Genomic DNA, 24898 nt, shown 5'->3' with positions numbered 1-24898 from the left:
CTGATTCACCCAAGCCACGTTTTACCGTCTTCCTTTGCCTAACAAATTCCTACGAGGCGCTCGCTCTGAAAGAGTCCATTGTGATTCAATTAAACACTGCCTACTCCTCCTGTGGAAAAAAGGGAAAAGGAAAGTGGGAGTGCATTTGCCCGAGCATACAGCCACAGCACTTGCCCAAAGTTTTCCCGCCTGGCCTGGGCTCCCTGTGACAAAGAAGGGAATGAAGTGCTGCGTTCAAGTGCTGCTCATCAGGTGACAAAAACAAGCTTAAGAAGATTCTAAGTTGGTTTGTTGGTTGGACCACTCTGAGAGGCAGAACAAGAACAAAGCACAATGTACCAATTTGTATAATGATGTATTAAACAATGTCAAATTATAATCATTCAATATGCTGGGAGTGGTTGTAAAAGAGCTTGAGTTCAATTTCTGCATATTTTTCATTCTATATTCTGCTTATTCTGAAACTTCACCTGAGTAAAGTCCTTCAGAGATTAGAGAGCTGTGACTCTTCAAGGTGCAGATTGCTGTTTAACAATTTGGTTTGACGTACTTAGTTTGTAGCACACTAACATCTAAAGGTTCTATGGAACCAGCCACGTATGTCACAAAGGGTGATATGTAAACAGAATAGATGACATTTTTAAAAAAATCTGATATTAAATATCTAAAATTAAATAATTTCAAATTTAAATTTTAAAGGCCTACATACGTTGCTGGATGGCTACCGAATCTCAAAGTGTTCCTGGAAATGGAATTTATCGTATCTTTAAACTGTACAAAACAAAACAGATCGAGAAGCGTAAGTGTTAAGAGCTCAAAAGAACATTAAGAAATAATACTGAAAAATTTTCATCCTTTTCCCAAGTAGCTCCCTTGCCTCTGTAGCAAAATGAAGATGACAGCCATTTCATCACCTGGATAGAAAACAGGCAACGTGGGAGACAGTAAAAATTATTAGCATCCAGAGTGATGGAAGTAGTTTAATATGTGTTTCCTCTTAACTAATCTGAACTTGACCTTAACCCTCTAACAAGTAGTGCCTTATGATGCTTACCCTTACTTTCCGAGTAGGTAGGCACTGCAATTTTGATGAATATTGTTGGTGATTGTGTTGATTAAATATATTTTATTGTGCAGAAAACAAACATATTTTGCACTAGATATATTGAAGAGATTTTGAAGAATGTGAATAATAAAATGTGAATATTTACACAACCTACCAGAACAGCCTTAAGTGTATAACTAATGTTAGCTATCGGCTAATTTTTGGAGAAACAAATACTGTAATGAAGTCTTTGGGCAGAACATATACTGGCAGACACATAAAAGTACACATAGCGAACTGGGATTATCTTCTTTTAAGCATACGTAACATATTTAGGCAATGATAAAAAAAAAAAAATAAAGGCTTGATTTTTACCAGGTGGTTTTGCCATGGCGTTAGCTGTGAAGTGGTGACATTTCCCACAATTTTGAAGGAGGCGTGAGACGTCGTGACAGGGGCGGGGCTATGCTAATGAGGAGCCTTTGATGCTCTCAACACTTGCTGTTGAGACAGGAGCCAAAGGACAGAGAGAGAGTGGACACCGCTACGGACAAACACAACAGATCCGTTTCAGTCGATCCGCAACAACCCAAAATGGCTTCAAAGTGCCCCAAGTGTGACAAGACGGTGTATTTCGGTAAGTGATGCCCGCTGTGTACGGTCCCGGCTGCTGAATTTACTTTTGGCTCCTGATGGTTGATCCCGCTCGGTGACCAATTCTCTTGACGGGATCGATCTTTTTGGGACAACTTATTTAGCATTTATTTGTTAGGCTGCGTGGATCGTGTCTGTAACAGTTCATTCCCATTCATTGACAGTGTGTTTTACCAAAACCACAATTAAGTTATGTTGACTTACTCTTTTAGCTAAAAGTACCTACTTTTTAAATGAAGTCCTGAATGGACAAATACACTTCAACTTATCTGCGCTATGAACAGTGCATAACTGCATAAAACAAGAGTATTTTTGTTTAGTAAATTTGTCTGTGAGCTAATATTAGATCCATAAAGCTCAATATTGCTCCGGGTTTTTTTTTTTTTTTGTCCACTAGTAGAAACAAATGGCCTTCCTACATTTTGCAAAAGCATTTCTCACTTAGGTTAAGCTTACAGCCTGGCTTAGATTTGTAGGGTTGGAGTTGCTGCTGGCATTGTAAATGATTCACACAAACTTTGGGAAAAGCAAAAGCTGGAGAGGTTAAAAAAAGTCCATGTAAACAAAAGGCTGTTGGCACTTATGTAAACCTATTTATACTTTAAAAAAATAATAATATGCTTGCATCTCATGTCAGACAAAACACGCTTCTCTGCACCATCTTCACAAGACTGGATGAATCATTTATGTCGTTCTGTCTCTGATCTGTGTCATTTTTAATTTGTTGTGGTTGGTAAACATACAAGCCTGGCAGTTGGCTTTGGAGGGTTGGTGGTGGAAGCCACTGCCAAGAGTGCAGAAATGCCATATGCTGTGATTGCCTACTCACAGAGGAGCACAGCAACATCATGCTGCGTCAGTGGGTTGAAGACCTGTAAACACGCATCTTCTGCATCCCTGTAAACAAAGATGGGAAGACAGAACACCCACTCGGGCAAAGAGGAAGATGGCATCTTATATCCAGTATAACAGATGTTTATGCTAAAAGCATCTGCTATAATTATAGTGAAGTAAATGTACACAGAGCAACAGCAAAGCAAAGGATTAGAGGAGCTTAGTCTGTGACGTTAAATAAAAATATACATGGCTGTTTTTTAAACCTGTAGGCTCCATGTGATGTGAACCTTGTTCAGTCTATTTTCACGGAACATGCTGCTGTTCTGTTGAACCTTGAATAATCCTGTGTTTATATTTTGTCGCATGCTGGGAACAAAAAAATGTGTTCCCCTGTGCTGATCTTTTTCACACTTAGCAGCACACATCAGAGCTGTCACAGGGATCAAAATCAATTAGGCAAGTGGATAGAAGTCCGCTTATGTAACAGGAGTGGCAGTGAACATCACAGCTGCTCATCTTGTGGGTCCCTTGTGAGTCACAGCTCCTCGGTGATGTACGTTATTTTTTTATGTAACATATTGCGATCCAGCCCAGAGGGGTTATTTTTGGTTCGGGTGTGCCTTATTGGGTGGAGGAGCTCGGGGCTGAGTCCACTGTATAGATTATGAGGATGATGATGTTCAACTGGGAGACAGCAAGGGTGGAATTAGCAGCACATTTAAAATCAGGGAGGATGTTAATGATGATAATAAAGTTTTAGTCATTGCACTAGAGGCTATGATATCTGTGACCGGCATTTGGGGGGTCACGCAAGTCAGGGCAGCTGCCCACAGCACTGTCCATTTCAGATGGTATAAAATGAGCTCGGCCACTCTACCTACATACATCCTCTGCTCAGCCACATAGCTCCTTAAAATATTCAGAATTGAGGCAGGTTTTCAGGTCTGATGAACTGCTGAATGATACAACAGGCCTGAATAACGTATTAGAAAAAAAAACGCTATGATCTGAAGCACAACATGTGAGAAAATTGTCTATATACTGTCTCATTTTGGGTGGGGGTTCCTGGTGTGCTATATAGAGCGGTGATTGGCCCGCCCTGTAGTTACCCACCGGGCTCCACCAGCTGGTGTTTGCCCAATATTGGATTTTGCAGACGATGCATTCAACACTTTTTAATTCGACCCAAAACGTCATTTCAAACTGCGGCGGTAAGCCACAGTGTGGGCTGGAGACATCATCTTTTTTTTTTTTTCTCCGTTCCTTTAATGGACAGCTGTTCTACACGGCTGATATTCAATTTCATTGCCACTAAAGACAAATGTTGACTGTCACTACTGTGTCTTTGACTTTGAAGTTTCCACAAGTGCAGTTTTATTTTCACGTTCCCTTTCGCTGGCATTAAAAGAATGTGACCATTTTAATTGTAGGGTTACATTTTAAATTCCCAGCATCCACATTCTGGCTTAGCATCTGTGAGTTCCTGTGGTCAAGAGATGCTTAGAATACACCAGGGACTAGTGGCTGACCTGTGACCAGGCCCAGTGGAAATACATTGTTAGTGTGTGAGAGTCCATGCAGAACACAACACAGCATGGCTCACTAAATCTCCCAATCCAGACCAAGATGAAGTGATCCAACTCAGGAGCCCACCAGGAAAAATAGTAGTAATGCATCACTGTGCAGCCAAGTGAATAAACGAGAACGTAATGAGAACTAATAGTGCTCAGCTCTGAGTTTCTCTGTCTCTCTTTCTTTCAGTGACTCCTCTCATTCAGGCCTCTTTCCTATTTTTCGGTCACTTGGTGCTGCCTCAAGCCCTAAACTCCTCCTCCCCTTGATTTTTGTTTTTTAAACTACAAGGACTGGGAGAAATGGAGTGAGATGACTCGCTTTTATTTAAATGGAGACTCACAAAGTGCCTCATGCATTATAATGAGAAACGACATCTCTGTTCGCACAAGGCTCTTACTGTCTCTGTGCATGTTAGACTGAGGCAGAATACCTTCATCCCTTCAGCCCGACGATACTGAGCGTGGACGCTGTTTCCCACACACCTCCTTTTTATATCCCACTTTTACCCCGAATAGCCAAACAATAACCTTTTTTTCCACCCGCCTTTTCTGTCAATGTTAGAGTACCCTGTTTTCCACTTGGCTGCCCAGTAGGCTGTGTGAATGTGCCTTGTCAGTTATGTAACATCATTTCTTGAGTCGTTGCCGCCTGTTTGGTGCCATTGCATAACCTGGAAGCTACTGTGCGCCAGTCAATGTGGGTCTTTCTCTGTCTTTTTGAGGCACAAATCTGATCCGCTAATGGAGATGGCATTACCTTCAGGGCTGAAAGTCAGCCCCCCCAAACACAGGTGAAACTATTCCACCTTCCAGCGTTATGACCTCTTACATGACAGGAAAAAAATGGCTGTAAACAATTCCTGCTAATAATTTACAGTGTTTGTTATAGTTTTCAACATTTTTAGTATTGCAAACTAATTTGAGAATTCTGGAAAGTGTTTTTGTTTTTTTTCACAAGTTACATGAAGTGCTTTTTTTTAACTTAGCAGTAGCAATTCAGTGTATTTGCATTGTGTATTTTCGTCTCTATATTTATATTTCTGCTCCCATGTGCGTAGGCATACGGACTCCTGGAGGTGCTAGTTAGGATGCGACAGACCTAATTACCTTAACTAATAAACCTCATATTTTTCAACATATTTTTCGAATAGAATATCAATCGAGATTTTCACTTCTTAAAAGCGTTTTGAGTGAGGCTCACTCTACTGGCCAATCAGAGACAAGCAAGGGCAAGGTGGGCAAAGTAAAGCTGTTTCAGAGCAGGGAGAGGGAGGGCAGAGCAGACACGACAGATTCAGAGTCTAATGTTAAGTCTAGCCACCAATGCCCACTGCAGCTTTAAGTTAGCGCTATCATGAAACTTGTAATCGATCCGCTCTGCTCAGCTCTCCCTCTCCCTGCTCTACTATCCTCTTCTGTTGTTTGGTATACTCCACCATGCATTGCGTAGCCCTTTGGATACTAGTCATTATTACATTATGAAAAATAAGATGGCTGCAAAGCTTATATATAATATCGAAAGCATTTAATCAACAGATTAGTAAAACTGACGTGTTTGAGAATAGAAGTATAGGGCTACATTTGTTATGTACCTTTAGACATGGTCAGTCTCATTACACCACTTTATGAGACTCAGATGATTTCACTCAAAGGAATCTAAGCATTCCTACATCTTATGCCTCCGTCATATGATCCCTTAAGGGCTAATTATCCTATCGCTAAATGCTAGCTCTACTGAAGCTGTCCTGCTTTCTGTATTGAAGACATTGTTCACTGTAAGCAAACTATACAGACATCCTCTTTATGAAGTCCCTGTTGCTGGGACACCATGTCCTGGCCGCTTACAGAAGACATGCGTTGCAGGGCAAGCAAGCTCACATTAACCAGGGACTGTGGAGCAGCACTTTGCCTGTGGCTCTTCTGACCAGCACAGACAGGATGCGAGTTAACTGCGGTCCATTTACGTCAGCCAACAGAATTCACAAGGTCCACAGAGGGGAGGGCAGTTAGGAGGGAGAAGGCCTGGGGAGGAAACCTCGCCTTAGTCGAGGCGACAGACGACCTCCAGAGCTAAGTTTTGCCACGCGGTTGCATCAGCCCCAGGGAGAGTCAAATCCAAATTCATCTTTCCTGGAGGCTGTTTAGCATCAGTCTCCACCCTACATAGTCGCTCTGAGCAGCACAGGGAGCTGCAGGCACACACACTGACTCTGAACAAATCAGTTCAAATGTTCAACACTGACCGGGTCAATTCAGAGACAGCAGAGGATGATATTTTTAAAACGTCACATTTTGTGTTTACAAGTGTTTTCCCTGTTGTCATGCCCAAATATTCTCTGTCTTCACCCTCTCAAATATGGTGGTTTGCTCCTTTTTATATGCTTATAAATACAGTATTGATATTTGGACTGTTGCTCAGATTTAAACATTTAAACAAGTCACATGGGGCTTCAGTAAGTTTATATAAATATTTGACAGTGATTTCTGACATTTATAAACTTTATAGATAAGGATTAATTGTGACATCATCAATCATTATTCAAAACAATGTGGTTACTGTTTGCACAGCCTACTCCCCATCTGAAAACTCCTTTAAAGTCACTTCCTCTGGTGAAATTGAATGGCCCCATGTGCCCGAGCGATTGACCATTGTCTTTAAATTTAACAACAAGTCCTTGAGGGTGTTTGTACTCCAGGGAGCAGAATAGTAAGAGGATGTATGGAGGGAAGCACATTGTGCCTGTTTGTTTCCTTTCTGCCTTGCTCCTGCCCAGTCTGTCTGTCAGCCACTCGGTCTATGAGTCAGGTGTGTGGTGTTTGTTAGAACATCAGGGTTAACACACTGCTGGGACAAGAGCAAAACACCTGCGTGGATTCAGCTGTTACTGATGGATGAATGGAATGAGAGGATGGACAGGGGGCTGTGTGTGTGTGTTTTACTTTGTGAGTGTGTTTTGGATGCTTTATTGTAGGAAAAGCTGAACAGATGGTGCACCTTACCAGAGGGTGCAGTCAGAACAGAATCCAGCCAACTGTGATTTTAGAGGTTTTTAAAACAACACTGGTTACATCATCCACAACGTAAAGGCTTTTGGTGATGGTGTTTTACCCTTGTGTATCTTTAAAGTCTGTTGCCTTTATGTCCACTGCAGATTTCATTTTGTTGTAGTGACGAGCGGCTGCAGTGTGCCAAGCAGCGTCGTCCGCGCTGTCCTCTTTGTCAGACGCATTAGATTCCCCCCAGTTGCACCCTGATCGAATTATTGAGCAAAAAGAGAGCACCCATATGAGATTTCAGAGCCCTACCCCATGGCGGACATTCCTGCCACGCTGCACGCTGGGAGTTCAGCTGTATAAATGTTCAGTACATCCACTATAGTGCTTGTTCATCTGTCGTGACTTTGAGTGAGACGAAGGGCAAATTTCCTCCTGACTCGTGGTGAAACTGAGCCCGACAGTCGGCTCTGATGTTTGGGTGCAGCTGCAGCTATAATTAAGTCATTGGGAGAAATGGGCCGTTGATGTTTTCCCTCTAAATACGCCTTGTTAAAGTTCTGTTGCCTTTATGCCCCGTCTAGTTGTTTTCCATTTGCTGCAGGCCTGCTCCCTTACGTACATGTTAAGGGACTTCACTGGAGCATAATTGGTTTCACTCTCAAGTGTAATTGAAATTTGTAACTGAATAAAGTAAATGAAAGAGTAAATTAAATTAATGCTTCTGTCTTTGCAAACGGATTCTCTTACCTTCTGCAAAATCGCAGGTAATGTTTTTACTGAGCGGACTGTATATGATGTCAGATTGCTTGCTTTTAACGTTTGCATTCCACACCTTCAATTCCCGGAAATATTTTGGCCTCACTTAATAATCTCTCTGAATCACACTCCAAGACTATTGAATGTGCAGCGTTTGGCTCCTGGTTTATTGTAGTGTACTGTAGCTGTAATGTAGCTCTAATTTTCAAAATTAGAGCTGAACTCTCAACAGTATAAATATGTTCTAATATTTAATCTGAATTTGTGTTTTTTAATTTGGGACATAAAAGCACCCAGATTGCTTACTCATTCTTTGACTTTTTTGAGATGAGGATTTTTGTTTTTAGATGATGTTGCCTCTTAAATCCATGCCAGGTTCAAACAGGTGTTGGTGCTGACGTTGAGTTTTCCTTTCCCTTGAGGTCATTTTCTGGCTCCGAATGGACTTAACTGTAATGATGACGCGGGTGGAGTGCCCCTGCTGAAGTCATGTATAAGCAGGTTAAGTGGTGCAGCACACAATTTCGACATAAAATTGTTTTTGCTTTTCTGCTCGCATTGCATCTTTTCACAAACACAAGCCCCTACAGAGACACTGCACCGGCAAATATTCAGACTTTTGCTTCATTTGCTATGATTAATTTTCAGTAAAACCAAGCTACAGTAAACACTGACTAAATCAGTCAGCAGCAGGGTGTCTCAATGATTTAAAACTGTATTGACAGTACAGCCAGAGAGGCTGACCACAGAGCAAAGAGCTCAGATGAGGAATTTACAAATGAAGTTAAGCAGCTTACAGTGATGCAGGTATCATATGGTTATGGCGGTGACCTCTAACCTGTTCTCTGTTTTGCTGTTTCTCATCCTCTCGCTCAGAGCTCAGTGTACCTGCAGTGTACACCTCCTAAGTGAGAACAAGAAGATTGTTCTAACCTTGTTGGACAATTGTGTATTTAGGACAGGTTCCCTTACTCTCAATAACAAGTGAATTTGGAAAATACAGTCCGTTTTTGGGGCCTCTAATAGCTTTTATACAGTTGTTCCAAAAGCTTTTTTCATTTACATCTTTCGCACCAAATTTAGACTTTTTGTGGGTCTAGTAACTCCAGTCCAATAACAACCACACCCACCGAAAGGATTTTCAGTTTTTGTGTGTTACATTTATTAACTGTATTGCAATTAGAGTTTTACCCAGGATGTTCTTCAGAGGTTAGTGGGTGGAGAGCTGCTGAAAGCTGAATTTCAGATCATTCATAAATGTTTACTGTCAGTTGGGATGTGCTGCACTTCAACTTTGGCTTTCTTAAGCAAGTCAACTGTTTACATGCAATCACAGGGAAATCCTTTGTTGTGTGCTTTTGCACGAGGCAAATTGCAGGTTGTCTTGAAAGAAAAGGATTTAGCACATTCTCATCAGTGTTGACAAAGTAAATGTGAATTTCCGGTGAGACCTCTCTGTGAACAGGAGCACGATTGTTTACACAAATGGGTAGGTTTATCCTCACATAGTTGTTGTAACGAGGTGCAGGAAGATGAGGTAGTTCCATTCGTCCGCACACATTTAGGGTTTTCGGATACTGTGAACTGACAACTCGTCACTCTGTTGGTGCAGTTATATCAGAATATTTTCCTTTTCTTTTTTAATTTGTATTTACTAAGACTTTTCTTTTATTTGCATCCATGTGTAATCGTGATCCAAATGCATGTTCTTTGGATTTATTTTGGCAGTCATGGTTTTATGACAGATAAAAAGGATAGAGACTGACTGAGAGGGGGGGGATATAAACATGTGGGCCAGATGCAGATCCCCTTATCCTCCCCCACTCTAACTCCCACAGCACAGATGGACAGGCTCACCCCTCCTTCAATACAGGTACCTGTTAAACTTTGGACTTAACACACACCTACACACACACACACACACACACACACACACACAGACTAATAGAGCACGATTTCTGTAGTCCAGTTATGGAGGCTATATTGAACACTTTTTTTTTTTTAGTTTTGTCAGCAGGCATATTAGTATCCTCAGAAATCATACATTTATAATCACATTTACTTTGTCATCACTGATGAGAATGTGCTAAATTCATATAAATCCTTAATTCATAGTTATACTGCAGCAGTTGCAACAAATGGCAAGTAGTAGGTGTAGACAGAAGTGTGCCTACACAACCGACTGTACTTACCATTCAACCGTTTCCTTTTAACTCTAATGGAAGGTTTGCTGCTATAATTCTCTAATTTAGGGACAGAGGGGGATATTGATTTACAGTGATTTATTGCAGGCTTTTTACTCTAACTGACAATATCTTTAAGAGCAATGTCAAATTTCTGGCAACAGCCAAGTCAGCATTCCTCTGCTCTCATGTTGATGAGTGTCCAGCCCCCCAACCCCACCGCTTCACCTATCGCCTCACACGCCATCTTCAGCTTTCTTCAGTCAGTCTTGTTGTCTTTCACTGTTGACATAATTGACATGCAGGACCTATCTGAACTCCTAATTAAATTGTGACAAGCATTCGCCTCGTAAAACACATAATTGTTTACATGCACTCGATCAAAGGTCACAAAAGACGGAAATTACATTATAGAAATAGCAAAATACCCCTAATCCGTAAAGAGAACAATCCCAAAGAAAGTCGTTAATTGTCATCTCAGGTTCCAGGATATTTTTCTCTGTCTAACTGGTAGCCAGCAGGAGGAAGCAATCATCTGTATGTTTTTATGTATGCTGTACGTGTGTGTGTGTTTCTGACTTTGGGAATGTAGGAAGCAGGCTTACGTATCCGGCTATTTGTGCCCTGCCTTGATAAGAGAAGGTGTTTCCTTCGCTGCCTGCATGAATCCTCGGGGCCTATTGTGTGGAATCAGTAGGGATTTATTATTGGAAAAGCTGTAATTAGGTTCCCTTGCTTGTCTGTGTGGGCGGTCAGTCTGGGACACTGGAGAAAAAGGGACGGAAGTGGGGTTGAGGGGCTGCCTACACCAGGAGTTTACTTTTAAACTGGGGGGATGGGTGTGTGTGTGTTGAGAGATGTGACACATAAAGGATGTGGGTTAGATGTGGGCACCCCCCACTGCTCCAGCTGCACTGGATTCAAATCACTATCTGTCTATCCAGCAGTGACATCATTACACTATCCTGTGTGGCACACAGGCTTTCTCAGTATGCCCACCCCCAGAAAACAGTTACTCAGTTGGCACCATGACGGGATTTCCATCGAGGCACAGCAGGCCTGAGATAGAGCACAAACTGATCATTATTGTGGAGGGCGACGCAGCGAGGGGACGTCATTCCTCTATGCGATAAGTGATGGAACAGCACATTGTAACCCATACAAAGCCTGACACAATTAATGGCGAGGGGAAGGGGGGGTTGTTCAGAGTAATATTTATACATGCTGCCTTAAGTGAATGTTTGCACTCACCCCCATACTTCTCTGTGTTTCATGAAAAGCTGAAAAGGTGTCATCCCTGGGGAAGGATTGGCACAAGTTGTGTCTCAAGTGTGACCGCTGCAACAAGCTACTGAACGCTGGAGGCCACGCTGAGGTCAGTACCACATCACCACTACAGCAGAGGACAGCACAGTAATGCCCTTTTACTACTAAAGAAGTACAGAAGTGGATCAGTTTATTGGAGCCCTTCCATGGAAATGGAAGAACCTACAATTTTCTCTGACACAAATTGAAACTGACAAAGGAAAAAAAAAAAAAAGCAAATTTTTTTTCTGGAGAAAACACTATACTTGTAGTCGTACAGAAAAGGCCGAACCAAATAGCAAAGTGGCTGTTTTTCTGTTAGAAGACTGAAGAGGTGTGAAACTAATTAGAGGTAATGTCACTATAATCCCGTTATTTATAATCTTTTCTAACTAATTTGTTCAGGCCATTTTCATTTGTTCTATGTCTTAAAATATCCAGTGACTCAAAAATCAAAAGCAGTCAGTTGATTTAATTCCTTTTGTTTTTTAAAGTGATTGCAGAGAAAATGGTGGGTTTCTTCATTTATTCATGGAAGGGTACCAACAATTTTGTCCACTTGTGTAATTATGTGATACAAATAAATTTCTGCTTTAGTTCTGCAACTAATCAGGTTTTTGTTATTTGATTGGTGTAAATTTTTTTCTATGACCTATAGAAAAGAGGAAACAATTGCAAGGCCAAGGTGATCTCTTTGGCCACATTGATCACAAGACTGGAGAAGCTGAAATCAGAAACTGTTTGGTTTCCTAACATGGGGGTCAGGATTGACCAAGGGGACACAAGATAAATCTGTAGAGAAGACGATTATAGGTGTAAACCCCACTGTAAATTAGCTGCTCAAATCTCAGTCTGTCAACTGTCAAGTTGCATTGTGGGTAATGTACAGTAGGCATTGGGTTTTGACACGAGAAATAAAAAATACAACAAATCTGGTTAAACTCATTTTAAAAAGTGTCTTTTCTAAGTCAATTTCAAAGAGGGGAAACTAGAGGGAATTTAAATGGAAAAAAAATCAGCACAGATGCAGCAAATTGTTTATTTTTATCTTTTTTTGTAGTCACCATCACAGTTGCCCATCTAGGGGGCCTGGTGGCTCAATGGGTAGAGCATCGGGTTGGGATACAGAAGGCAGCGGGATCGAATCCCACCCCACCAGGTGTGGCCCTGCCCAGCCACCAAGTGCCACCAGGTGTGGCCTTGCCCAGCCACCAAGGGCCACCCTGGTGCCAGTACCGGGCCTGGGGTAAAAACTCATGCCAAATCAATGCGTGGAACATGTCTCGCTGTGGTGACTCCTGAAGGGACAAGCTGAAAGCCATTGATCTACCACAGTTGCCCATCTAATCTTTGATATGAGGTAGCAAGTTGGCAAAAGTTTGCTGAGGCTAAAAAGTGTGGGAACTACTGACTAAACCGAATAATCAAATCGTACATTCGCTTTTGACTTCTTGTTTCATTACAGGTCATAAACACACTGTTGATCAAGGATTCGGTTTCTGGCAAGAGGCTGGATCTTATTATTGCGCAAAACCACAGCCACTTTATGGTCACAAAATATCAGTACATGAGAGTCGATCACATAGGGTCAACAACCTTCGTAGTGTCAGGGTTTTTTTTTTCTACAGTTCATTGACTTTTTTTGTGAAATCTAACAGGGGGAAGTGAGTAAAGCCTGGTTATGTATTGACTTGTTGACAGTTCCTATAAAATGAATCCTCTTTGAAACTTTGTATGTTCCAGTGTTTTACCATTTGAAAAAAAAAATAATTCAAAAGCCAGTGATATTATTTTATTCTTAATAGCATGTCATTAAGAAAATATTTTTGTGGAAGAGAGTCTTCTAAGGCATTTCAGTGGATTTAATTTCCCAGATGTTGTTGAGGAAACTGCTAAGTGAATTTCCTCACTTATCAGTGTCGTCTGTCTTTGTGGGATTTCTCACACCGTTTGTGCTACAGGAGTTGTTGTTTTCCAGCAGATCCATTTTTCTCTCTGTTACATAAACAAAGTGCAGTAAGAGCTGCTGACCCTCAAATAAGAGCTGCTCACTATCTGGCACCTTCACCCTTGGGATTTTCTTATCGTGTCCTGTCTTTATTTTTTTTTTTTTTGTGCCCTCAATGACCCAGACAACAATTCAGTAGCTTCTTTTTCCCTCTCTTTCCTTCGTAATATCACACGTCTCTCGCATGTTTTCTCCGTGCAAATAGGATGTGAACTCAGCCTCTTTGTACACAAAAGCTATTTCCCCACAGACCCCAAAGGATGCTGCTTTTGCGGTTTAATCTCTTGTGTGATTACAGGGATGTAGTCACACAATCTCTCTGAGGCCCATGCTCTCTCTTGGCCCACCACCTTCTTTTCCTGCTCCATCCTCTCTCTGTATGGACTGCATCCAAATTCTTCCCCCAGCTGCTGCTCCATGCCACAAGCCTGACTTTAGTAGGAAAACCTTCGATGTTCAATCATCGTCATGGAAACAGAGCGAGGCTAAAGGACATTAAATGTTAAAAAATGAGAGGACTATGGTTCTGTTGGCGAAGGATGTTTGATGTCACATCAGGCCTGGTATGCAAAAGGTTATGAACCTCAGAGCAACACTGACTTCTTTAAAAGGACTTAGGGGGGGGACAGGATGAAGCCAAGAGTGTGGCCTGTTGCCTGTGAGCCCAAGGAGCAGCAGTTTCCTGAGGCTGCTGAAAGAGACAAAGTGACAAATCTCCACTGTTGACCCTGAAAGATGCAGCCCCTGATTAGCACCCCCACTTCTTTGAACGTAAGCTACAAAATGGACCGAATATGAGGAAATTGACCAGGGAGGGGTCCCCAGTCTTTCTTTTTGCTCGTTTTCTGTTTCTGGTCATGCTTTTGGAGAGTTTGTGCCCATATTTGGTCATATTGTGTTTGCTTTTGAACCTTTTGAGGTTTCTGGTAATATACCTGTTATTGGACATTTTTGTCTATTTTCAGACTTTTTGGGTCTTGGTTATTTAGTCCTTTTTTTTTTTTTTTGGTTGTTCTGTTCTGTTAATTTCGCACTCTCATCTCTTTGGGATAGTTTGTTTATTTTGTTGTTGTTTATCTTTTTGGATTTAAGCTGAGGTCTTTCCAACAAAAGTTAATGAACAGTGCCATCACTGGCTCTGGCTCAAGGGCCCCTTGACCTCTCAGATCAGTGGGCCTGCGCCCTGTGGGCTCATTCAATAATCCACCAATAGCCATAAAGGTATTCTTACACACTTGCTAAATAATGACATTTCTAAATAGCCTAGCCTTCTCTGAAAATAGGCAACAACTTAGACATGTAGTGACTGTAAAGAAATTGAAAGCAGAACTAAAACATAGCTAGGACGACTGGGCCAAATGTATCTTGAACCAAGAGTGTCTTATCAGAGTTTATTAGGAAACCCCCCAGTGCATTGTAGCTTTTTTAAAATTTTGACGAACAATTTTCAGTTTTGCACAGTTTCTTAGCATTTAAAGTAATCCATTTGATTTACTGTATGTCTTTGGTTCGGGTGTAAGTAACACAATCTCTCCATGGCAACATCACACCTGCATCACTCCAAGCTTAAAGGGAACTTGAAATTAAAAAGACCAAAATTCAATGCAATTCTTCACAGTCTTCTGCTTACTGAGAAAAGTCCTTCCACTAATGAAGACTGGGTGCAGTGGTCAAGAGCTTTGGACAAACTTTAAAGCAACTTAACCTGTACAATTTCTGTGACTGTGGTTGTGTTATGCAAAGAGCAACGAGTTGTAGCCCGAAGCCCCTAATCTCAAGGAGAGATGAGAAGCAAGCGAGTGAGCTACAGAGGTCTGGTAAGATCACTTAAACCTAAACCCTGCACTTGTAGACTTTTTCTGTTATTAAACTTGTACTTCAGCCCAACTGACACAACCAACTTGAGGCAATATGTCAAACTAGTTTGTGGAGCTCACTTTGGAGCCACAAATTGCCTCATTCCACGGTTTTCACATATGCAGTAGTACTCCCCATGACCTGTAAACAGACTTTGATGTACTGTTTAAAAATGATAAAACTCCCTGAGGCCAGTTTGTGATGCCGGGTACTGGATACCGATCTTTCGGCCCCTAAAAATCATTTGAAAGATACAATCAGAGAAGGAAAAACGACTCCTCGAAGAACCACAAGTTTGACACTGCTGTACCCTTTTAATGGGTGACCTTACAGTACCACACACAATAAAGGGATGCATCCCTACCTTATTCCTCAAATAGATGACAGCCAAGGCATTTAGTGACTTTTCTCTAAGTCTGGAAATAAAGGAAGAGAAAAGCAGTACAAAAACAGCCAGTGGTTCAAAGATAATCCCCGTTCATTCTGGCCCTGAAGCCCAGCAAAGCAGAGTTTAAAGCAATGTGGCGTGGGGATTAAGTTGCAGATGAAGAAAGGGGTGGGGGGGGAGATGCAGGTCAAGAAAAAAAACAAAGAACGAATAGATGGAGAATACAGATTTCAGCATCAGGATGTGGGAAGAGTGTGGGCTGTGCAGCAGCAGTGGATAACCCATTTTTAGTTTTCCTCTCCATCTTGAGCTGAAGGGAGACTGTATAACAGACTGTTAACGGATCACTCAGTTAACTTGACAATGAATCCCTCTGTGTCCTGTCCTGAGAGTCGTAAGTGCTTAGTCACGGCTTTGCGTCCGCAGCCTGCACGGTTCTTATAAATGTCAAGCAGGAAGTGTGAAAGGAGTGCGTGCCTGCTTTAACAGTAGCTGATCTGTGGGGTTAATGCATTATTAAAGGTGCGAGAACTGTCCTTTTTTTTTTTTTTCCCCTGATGCACGGTCTGAGGAAAAGGAGCTCATGTAGCCAAAGCAGAAGGGATTGTGGGTAGTAGGTCCCTTGTTTGATGCCCACTTTTTCCTACCACCCAGGGCCTGGACTCTTGCCCACTGCTTTTGCTTGATTCTTCTCATCTATGGGCATTGGAAAGGTGCCTCTGAGCCTTGATCCCCAACCCAAGCTGATCACATGCTCCTGAAATGGCCACCGCATTCCCAGCATGCAACAGGCCACTTATGTCTTAAACTTGAGTCTGCCCTTCAACTGGCAGACGGTCATGAGTGTGCAGACTCATAGGTTGCACTGAAGTGTGGCGCTGAATTAATCAACACAGCCTTGTCATTATTAAGAACCTGTGACTATGACATCATCATTAGGCAGCTGGGAGAGGGAAGGAAAAAAAGACCTGTATTAATGTTTTGTCAACTTCTCCATCTCCTCCATATATATCTGTTTTGAAAAGATTCAAACAGAAATATGATAGGAAAATTTGTAAATGTCACCGAACCGTTTTCCTCTCCCACTTGTTTTGTGTAATTTGTATGTCATGGTGTCTCTGTGTCTCCCACAGCATGATGGAAGGCCTTACTGCCACAAACCGTGCTATGCTGCCCTCTTTGGACCAAAAGGTGAAATAGTTTTTTGGCTTTTGTTTAATCCTTGTGGTGGTGGGAATCTGTTGAAAAATGGATTTTATTCTCAGTCGAACTTTTACCCCGTTTAATAAAGGAGAGCAGTTTATGTATGGAGGAGTAAAAAATACTTTTATTACTAATATATATATTATACTTTAACATGTATTAGTTTTACAAGTGTACAATTACTTATGTATTTTTCTTTTTTCATTTATTTCTCATTTGAGTAGATTTATAGTATAATTGCTACTGATGTTAGCTACTGTAGCTGTAGAATCTGTCTTGCAGTGATGTCTTCATTTATTTGTGTAGATAATATACACATTTAATATTTTATTCATTAATTGAAATAACTATTTACCATTTTGTGTATTTATTAAAGCATTTATTTGGGTATTCATTGATAATAATTTTATTTTCCATAAAATTTGAGTTTTTCAAACTTTGCAACATTTCAGTATGGTTCTTCAGATCATTTTTTCCTGCATCTTTTGTAGGTGTGAACATCGGTGGAGCAGGCTCGTATGTGTATGATGCTCCAGCAAACAACAACCAGTCTACCACTGGTGAAGATTCAGCCTCCAAAGCTGAAGAGAAGCGAGTTTATGCACCAAAGGCCCCATCAAAAGGTAAGTAAGAAGTATGTATTCAGAGTGTACTGTACTTTGAATTGTGGATCTTGTAACAAGGGCAGACTGGAAAAAATCCACTTGCTTTTGCTGGAGATGCTTTGAAGAAACTGTAGTTCAGAAGCAAACTAATAGGAATAGTGACACACCAAAACTCTTGGGCGTGAAAGAGGATTTTTCTTAGAAACAACATTATAGGGACACACATCCAGTCATTACGAACAAAGATATTTTAATGGGTGTTTTTCATCAGTTTATCAGCTGTGTAGTTGATAATGTTTGCGTATGTAGTGCCACTCAGTGAGTGAATGCTCAAATTTTGAACCATTCTTTACTTGATATGAGATTTATTAGAATTACTGTACATTCCTTCATATGCAGTGTAAAATACAGTCAGTTTGATTACTGTATTGATGCTTTACTCTGTGAACATTGTTATCAGTAACTGACTGAACTATGGCATTTTCTCCATGGCAACAGTGACATCACAGCTGATAAGTGATGTCCCCACTCATTCGAATTTGTGATGTCACATCTGTGACATAAAAATGACATGACAGTCACGTGGTTGTTTCTCACTGGGCCGTGTGATGTCACAATATAATCATGTGACATCACTGGAATGTCACTGTAGCACAAGACAAGAATTGTCTAATTTAATCAGGTTTAATTTATTCAGATCTCCCCTGGACAACTCTTGGGTTCAGGGCTGGAGCCTCTGAGCCAGGCTGTTGAAGGGCAGCCACAGAGGTCGGAAGCAGCTGCCCTTCAGCAGCCTGAAGAGAGCTGTACAGCTCTGGGTCATTATTGCTGTACAGCCAGAAGATCCTGGATTTGAACTCCTTGCACTTTGCATGTGTATTCACATCTATGTGCATTTTGGATGTTGTACCCATATGAAGCATGGAGCACATGCAGATTCCAAAGATAAAGGACCCGGTTTAAAACCAGGATCTTCTTGCTGTGAAGCAACAGTGCCAATCACTGCACCACTCTGCCACCCAAAAAGTATTAGAATTTTGAATACCGTATATTTTAAATTGTGCTTATTCTGAAAGAAGGAAGTTAATAAGTTTAGGAATCAGTGTATTTTCTTTTTTTCTTTTTGAATATTGGTGATATTTGTATGGTGTTTAATGCTATAATTACACTAAGCCGGCGTGTTTGGCTTTTGGCGCCACCTGTAGTTTCCAGTGCGGCACAACATGTAGTGAGGGTTCTTCAAACTTGGGATACGCACTATTTGGCAAAATTAAGTCTTTCAGCCAATAATTCCCTCTTGAAACATATAAAAGGTGTTTAGTATTCGCCTTTTCTACATACACATTATACTACACTGGAAAGATTAGTGATCATTTGGCTTGCAGTACTGCTACAGTAGTGTTATTGCCTTTACTGCTTCATAATGTGTCTGTGTAATGTGTTGGCAGCTGGAGGCATCACCACTTTTTCTGGAGAGGCCAACATGTGTCCCCGATGCAACAAGAAGGTTTATTTTGGTACGTTGTTCCACTTTTCCAGGAAACATGAGTGAAAAATGTGTGAAACTACAAAGTGTTGTATACAGTCTATGCTACAGTTTCATAGGTGTGTGTGTGTGTGTGTACGCGTGTGTTTTTGTAGCTGAGAAGGTGACATCACTGGGAAAGGACTGGCATCGACCCTGCCTTCGGTGTGAGAGGTGCAGCAAGACTCTGTCTGCTGGTGGCCATGCAGAGGTGAGACAAAGGAGGTGTTTTAGTGGCGGGATTAAAAGAAAGTTGGAAAAAGTGAATAGAAAGTGTGCAGGGGGGAAAAACGAGGAGTAGAGGGCAAGACAGTCAAAAAGCAATTGCAAAAGAAATGCAGAAATAAATATTGTTGTGACAAAAAAAATTCTGAGTATTCAGAGTTGGAGAAGGTAACTGCACAAACATGAACTGGATGTTTCATCCTGATAATGAAACCTGTTCACAACAATGTGAATGCTGAGATTAGTTACATATTTGACTGTAGTACCATATTCAGACACATGTTGCTGAATATCCCTAATGGTCTTCTATAACTCGTGCTCTATGTCCTCGATGTGACGGCACCACTTTGAACACCACCTGTAGCGCCACCTTTTCAAAGCATGTCAACCCCTCTCTATCCTTAAAATGGTGCTCATGGAGAAATCTTTTTAGTACGTTGTGCAAATGTCACAGTAGATAAGGAATAAAATGGTAGGCGAAACAAAAAAACAGTCAGTGGTGCAAAAGAGAAAGACAAGCGGTAAATGGAAGATGCAGGTGAAGGAATGAGATAAAAGATTGCAGCCATACTGATGCTACAACTCTGTTTGTTTGCTTTATTCCTCCAGCATGACGGCCAGCCCTACTGCCACAAACCATGCTATGCTGTTCTGTTCGGGCCCAAAGGTAACCGCTAGGGGGGGCTGTCAACCCACCAGTTATCAGAATGTCTCATGTCCGAGCACTTGATCCATGCTGCACACATTGCACAATATATGTGTTACTCAACTGAGAATAATCATACAGGAAATATTTTGCAGCTTCCCCTGCTCATGCTGCTCCTTCTTGTTGTCCTTTCTCTGACTCCCTGACACCCACTGTTGTCCCTGTGGTCTTTCCAGGCGTGAACACTGGTGGTGTGGGCAGCTACATCTATGACAAGGAGCCCAGTGCAGTGACTCAGCCTTGAACCTTTGTCCCTTCAGCCTCACCCCCTCGTCTCTACACAACACTGACCAACATCCACAGTATTATTTGTAGCTTGTTTTCTCTTCCTCACCTGTGCGTTCATACCTGAGACGACCAGCCCACTCCACATCCTTCTCTCCTTTTAATCTGGCCCTTCTTTCAGCAGCCCTGGATCAGACGATTGGCTGATTAAAAAATGCTGACCAGACATGTGTTATGTATTTATTAGCTTCAGGAGAGCCCTTTACACAACAGCATTCCCTCATGAATCAAAGTTGGACGCTGTGTCCAGACTCTGAACCGTTTTCTTATGCTTACACATGAAATCTCAGTACAGAATTATGGTCTTATTTTTCAGCGTTGCACTGAACAGTGTGATGTGCAGTGAGTCAACTGTGACGTGCCGACGGCCTGAGGAATTTCACCTCAGAGTTCTGCGTGCACAGGTGGTGCGCACAAGCACCCTGCCAATAAAATTCTGTATTTAACAAAGAACATATTTACAGTTTGGCTGCCTGGCAACATTCCTCGTGTGAAAAAATATGAGATTTCACCTTTTAAAAAAAAATCCTAACATATTGTAAAAAGATGGGAAAGTGGATCTCTGAGGCGACTGTTACATGATTTTCACACACACATCCATGAGGCTGGCTGCATGACTTTTTACTTGTGAGCATCTATATTAATAACCAGTTTTTTGTCAGAATTTGGACTGTAAAATATGTTGTCATTTTGTCCAGTTGTTTTAGATAATGCTGTTACTGAAGCGAGGCAGAATGTGGGTGAAGGGTTGGGTAAGTAGGGCTGCGATTTTGCCAGGGGAGAAACCTTTTATTTATTGCTTTAATCAAGCCCTTCATGTTTCATTGGACATTGTACTGCTCCCTTTTATAGGACTCATTATGCAGAAAGTAAAATGAGATGATATAAGCTGTATAATTAGCCACGATCAAGATTTTTATTTTATTTTATTTTTTAATGAAATAACTCTGCTGTTAATTACCTAGAGAGGATGCACTCTTTGTTTTTGAAGTATTATGTTTTTGCAATTAGCAGAAAACGTAGTGTAGCTTGTAGAAATGGAGCTAAGACACTGCAGACAAGTTATTCTGTGAGAATGTGAATTAGTGGTATTATACTGTACGACTGTTACTGCGTTTGTTTAGGACCTGCTGTACGTCGTAGGCCTTCATGGACACTGCAGGGCTCACTGTAGAGCTGAAACACTGTACTTCAGCCCTGCTGTTTTCCTCTTCTTAATCCCCTGAATACATATTTGAGAAACTCTTCATCTGTGTTGCTACAGTTTTGTTTGACAGATTCTGAACTCCCTCTTCTGTTTAAGAAATGCAATAAACAAACACTACATGTGGTGGTAGTTTGTGGTTTGGATTTATTTATCATTTTATATGTTTTGATCTGAATTTTTAACCCAGCATCAAGAGAGCTGCACAGAAGATTCTCTCTCTCTTTAAATGCAGGCATTTACATTCTAGTGAGCTGGAGCTGGAAATGACTCAGTCTCTCCATCTACATTATACAAACACTGTTTAGCCTATATACAAATGTGTAGCTCAGGTCAACAAATTAATGTTACATGTATCCAAGACTGAGCAAGATTTCCCCGAATGATGTCGTCCTAACCATTTTTGATGCAGGAAAGCACCATTATATATAATGTGTTCTGCAGGTGGGAAACCTCAATGATGTGTTTCTTCACTGACTGAGATGTCGTCTCAACTGTAATGACTTTTCCAGCAGGAAGCCGGGAGATGTTTAATGTAGTGAAGGCAAAGAGCGTGTATCAGTGTATCCTCCAAACCTGAACCATGGGAAGCAAATTGAAAATGGCTTTTCTTTAACAAAGCTGGTACTTTTCAAAATAAAAATGATAAGAGGGACAGAAATCCATCTGATGGTATAAATGATACAGTACACAGACAAAATAACAGGACCCTGAACAAAAAAACTAATTTGAGAAATTGAAAAAAAAAAAAAATCACAAATGTCTGAGACAGAATAAATACAATAACAAATTATTTAAAGTTGCCTGTAGCTGAGAAAACAGAACACAATCCATACAGGTGTAAATAGTTTCAAATTATCTATTCATTGGAGAATGAATTCCTATGAAGCTATTGTGAGAGAGCATTAGCCTTCATAGCTTGTGAGATCTACTTTTAACTGAGGTCGTAGATCAAACCGTTTATGTTGCATCGTGCACTGCAGGAAGGGGTCAAACAAGCAGCAGTGAAGTGATACTGTCAGCTTTAATGAAATCACTGGAGGTGTCACAGAAGCTTGCCTCTTAACCTTACACACATATTCAGACATCATAACTGAGGCAGGATGAATGGTTCACCTTGCTGCATGGTTTCCGTCACTTTTTAAAAGTGCACCAGTGTCTGACAGTAATGCTGGGACTGTAGCGCTGCTGCTGCAGGGACACACACTCATACAGGCTGCACAGTTGCGCACTATGTCATCCTGTTAAAACACAGTCAAAATAAGTCAAAATATGAATTACCATGTTTACCACGTTTGGTCACTTTCAATTACTCAGTGAAAACATCTTTGCAGCATTTTGCTGGACCACACCCTGCAAAATGTACTGTATGTTGCCCTGGATACAAAACAGATGTCAATATATATGGAGCCACAGAGCCGCCTACATGCAAACTATTCATTGTTTTCGGATCAGTGACGACGGATCCACACACACCTTGGACGGGCTGCAGCCAAATGAAACCATCTGTTGCAGACAAAGTTAGATACACAGGACTTAACAGAGGATACAGTTTGTCAGCACCTGTACGATGTGTTGGCCTCAGGATAGAGTCAGCAGCCCCAGTCGGGTCCACACGGTCTCTGGTGTGTGTCCTGACTCTAGACAGATTGTCTCCTGCATTGTGTCATTTCTGTTACTCTCCAGTGTAAGATGCACAGTATGCATGGTTGAAACTGATGTTTACTTTTATTATTAATCCATCAGCTGGTTATGTTTGTTGTCAGAAGAACTGGCAAAAGGTGCAAAAGGTCCACAGCATCCAGTGGCTGCGTTTGTCCATCCAGCAGTAAAAACGCCGATTTAAAAGACGGAAATTTCCTATAAACTAATTATTTCATCAGAATTTTGTGCAGCCACATACAAACCGCCCATAACTAAGTCCCACTGCCTCCCCTTCTGCAGTTAGCGTTTAGCTTCTCTGGACATTTTCCTAAGAGAGTTTATCACTCTTTTGTGCAAACATTTTGGAGCACTGTGTTTCCAATAAGATTAAACAATCGTTTTTGTAAGTATTGCGTTTAATAAAACCATTTCCAATGCAACAGACTCTTAGTCTTGTTTATTTTCTGCACAACTCCTCTCTGTTAAGTCAAACTGACCCCAGGTTATGTCCACTTTAAAAGTGGACTTTGCTTCATTAGTTCCTGTATACACATTGCATTGTGATAATGTTTTAGCTTCTCAGGAAGGCCGATGAAAGAGAGATGTAAAATGGTAAAGGGGACGTCCGCTCTTTATGTAATGTCTTTTCCACTGAGACGGTATCTGTTCCTCCCTGTGTCTCTTTCTTTTGGACCATTTCCTCTCATTGAGGAGAGTAAAACCACCTCTCACATCATATAATAACCTTTCCACCATATACAGCCTTTCTGGAAATAGATTTTACATACTAACCTGAGAACGTTCCATGGACTCAACCCATCTAGCAGACGTCTGAGTAAGTCAGTAAAGTGACCAAAAGCAGCTGCATTAGAAGAACGGGAGTGCAAGGGCTCATTTCAGCGGAACAACGATAAGTCCCTGGGGATTTCCATCACTTTCCCTGACAGTCTGGTACTGCAAACATAAAGCAGCCACTTCCTGTGACCAAAAGAGGTTTTCTTTCCAGTTTGGCTGTATTGTGAGCTTATGAAATGCAAACTGCTGATAAACATTTGGTTTGCTTCGACCAAGCGTGTAAATTTAGCCAAACATCCTTATTAAACACAAAGCACGTTTGTGCCTAGTATTTGCATAAGGACAGAATTTGTTTTACGAGTAACGTTACATCAGATCCCGTGGATTCGTAGAAAACAGTGAGCGGCTTTATAAGCACTGTCCTGCTCATCACAATAACTGTGCCATCTGCATCCACATCCTCCCACTGCCCCTGATGATTTCCCAAAGACTCCAGCACCCTCACTCTTGCTTGTGTGAGTTATCCATTTCTAGACTTGTTGGTGATGTTCTGCGCAGAGAAGCAGATGTCAAAATTTAATCACAAAACAGCGAGTCAGCCTCCCCCTCCTCTGTGTGGCAGTAACAGCTTGGGTAGGCCTGAGCACAGCCAGATGGACCCACGTTTAAAATGTGACGAGGATAATTTTGCAGTGATTGCCAACCAACCCGTCCCAAAAATTCTGAAAGACTCCACAACCTCCTTTCTACCCCGATGGCCCAAACTCTTTCTCTAATGACCCCACATGAACACACAGGTGGGCCCGTCTGCTGCTTCACACGGATGATAGCAGCAGCAGCAGCGAGGAGACATGAAAACATGGCAAGCTGCCACTGTCTGGGCCTGATGCCAAAACCTTCCCTCCCTCTTGTCTTATACACTCTGCATCGCACTCTCCCACTGCTCCCACAGGGCCTGCCCAGCCCACAACGAAGGGATTTTTATCATGCTTTTAGCAAGCTCTACTTTGCACACATACCAGTAACACAAAGAGAACAGCTGCCCTCGCAGGTTACCTCACAAGTACAGTATGTGTGATACAACACGGAACGGGTAATTGGG

The 24898-nt window shown here is 41.5% G+C and overlaps 1 protein-coding gene across 1 annotated transcript; it reads left to right on the top strand.

The window, feature by feature from the left end:
* Positions 1 to 1523: 1523 nt before the first annotated feature.
* crip2 (cysteine-rich protein 2) lies at positions 1524 to 21489 on the top strand. The gene is made up of 8 exons (XM_067479891.1): positions 1524 to 1682; positions 11327 to 11421; positions 16738 to 16795; positions 17299 to 17430; positions 18861 to 18929; positions 19054 to 19148; positions 19772 to 19829; positions 20045 to 21489. The coding sequence occupies exons 1-8, from the start codon at positions 1640 to 1642 to the stop codon at positions 20110 to 20112; spliced, it is 618 nt and encodes a 205-aa protein (XP_067335992.1). The 5' UTR covers positions 1524 to 1639; the 3' UTR covers positions 20113 to 21489.
* The last annotated feature ends 3409 nt before the right edge of the window (positions 21490 to 24898 follow it).

This window comes from Channa argus, chromosome 16, assembly GCF_033026475.1.
Source record: "Channa argus isolate prfri chromosome 16, Channa argus male v1.0, whole genome shotgun sequence".
NCBI lineage: Eukaryota > Metazoa > Chordata > Actinopteri > Anabantiformes > Channidae > Channa > Channa argus.
This window is presented reverse-complemented; position numbering and strand designations above follow the sequence as displayed.

Coding starts and splice junctions, on each gene's coding strand:
- crip2 (XM_067479891.1), top strand. CDS start 1,640: ATGGCTTCAAAGTGCCCCAAGTGTGACAAGACGGTGTATTTCG. Junction 1,683..11,326: donor TGACAAGACGGTGTATTTCG/GTAAGTGATGCC, acceptor TTTCATGAAAAG/CTGAAAAGGTGTCATCCCTG. Junction 18,930..19,053: donor CAACAAGAAGGTTTATTTTG/GTACGTTGTTCC, acceptor GTGTTTTTGTAG/CTGAGAAGGTGACATCACTG.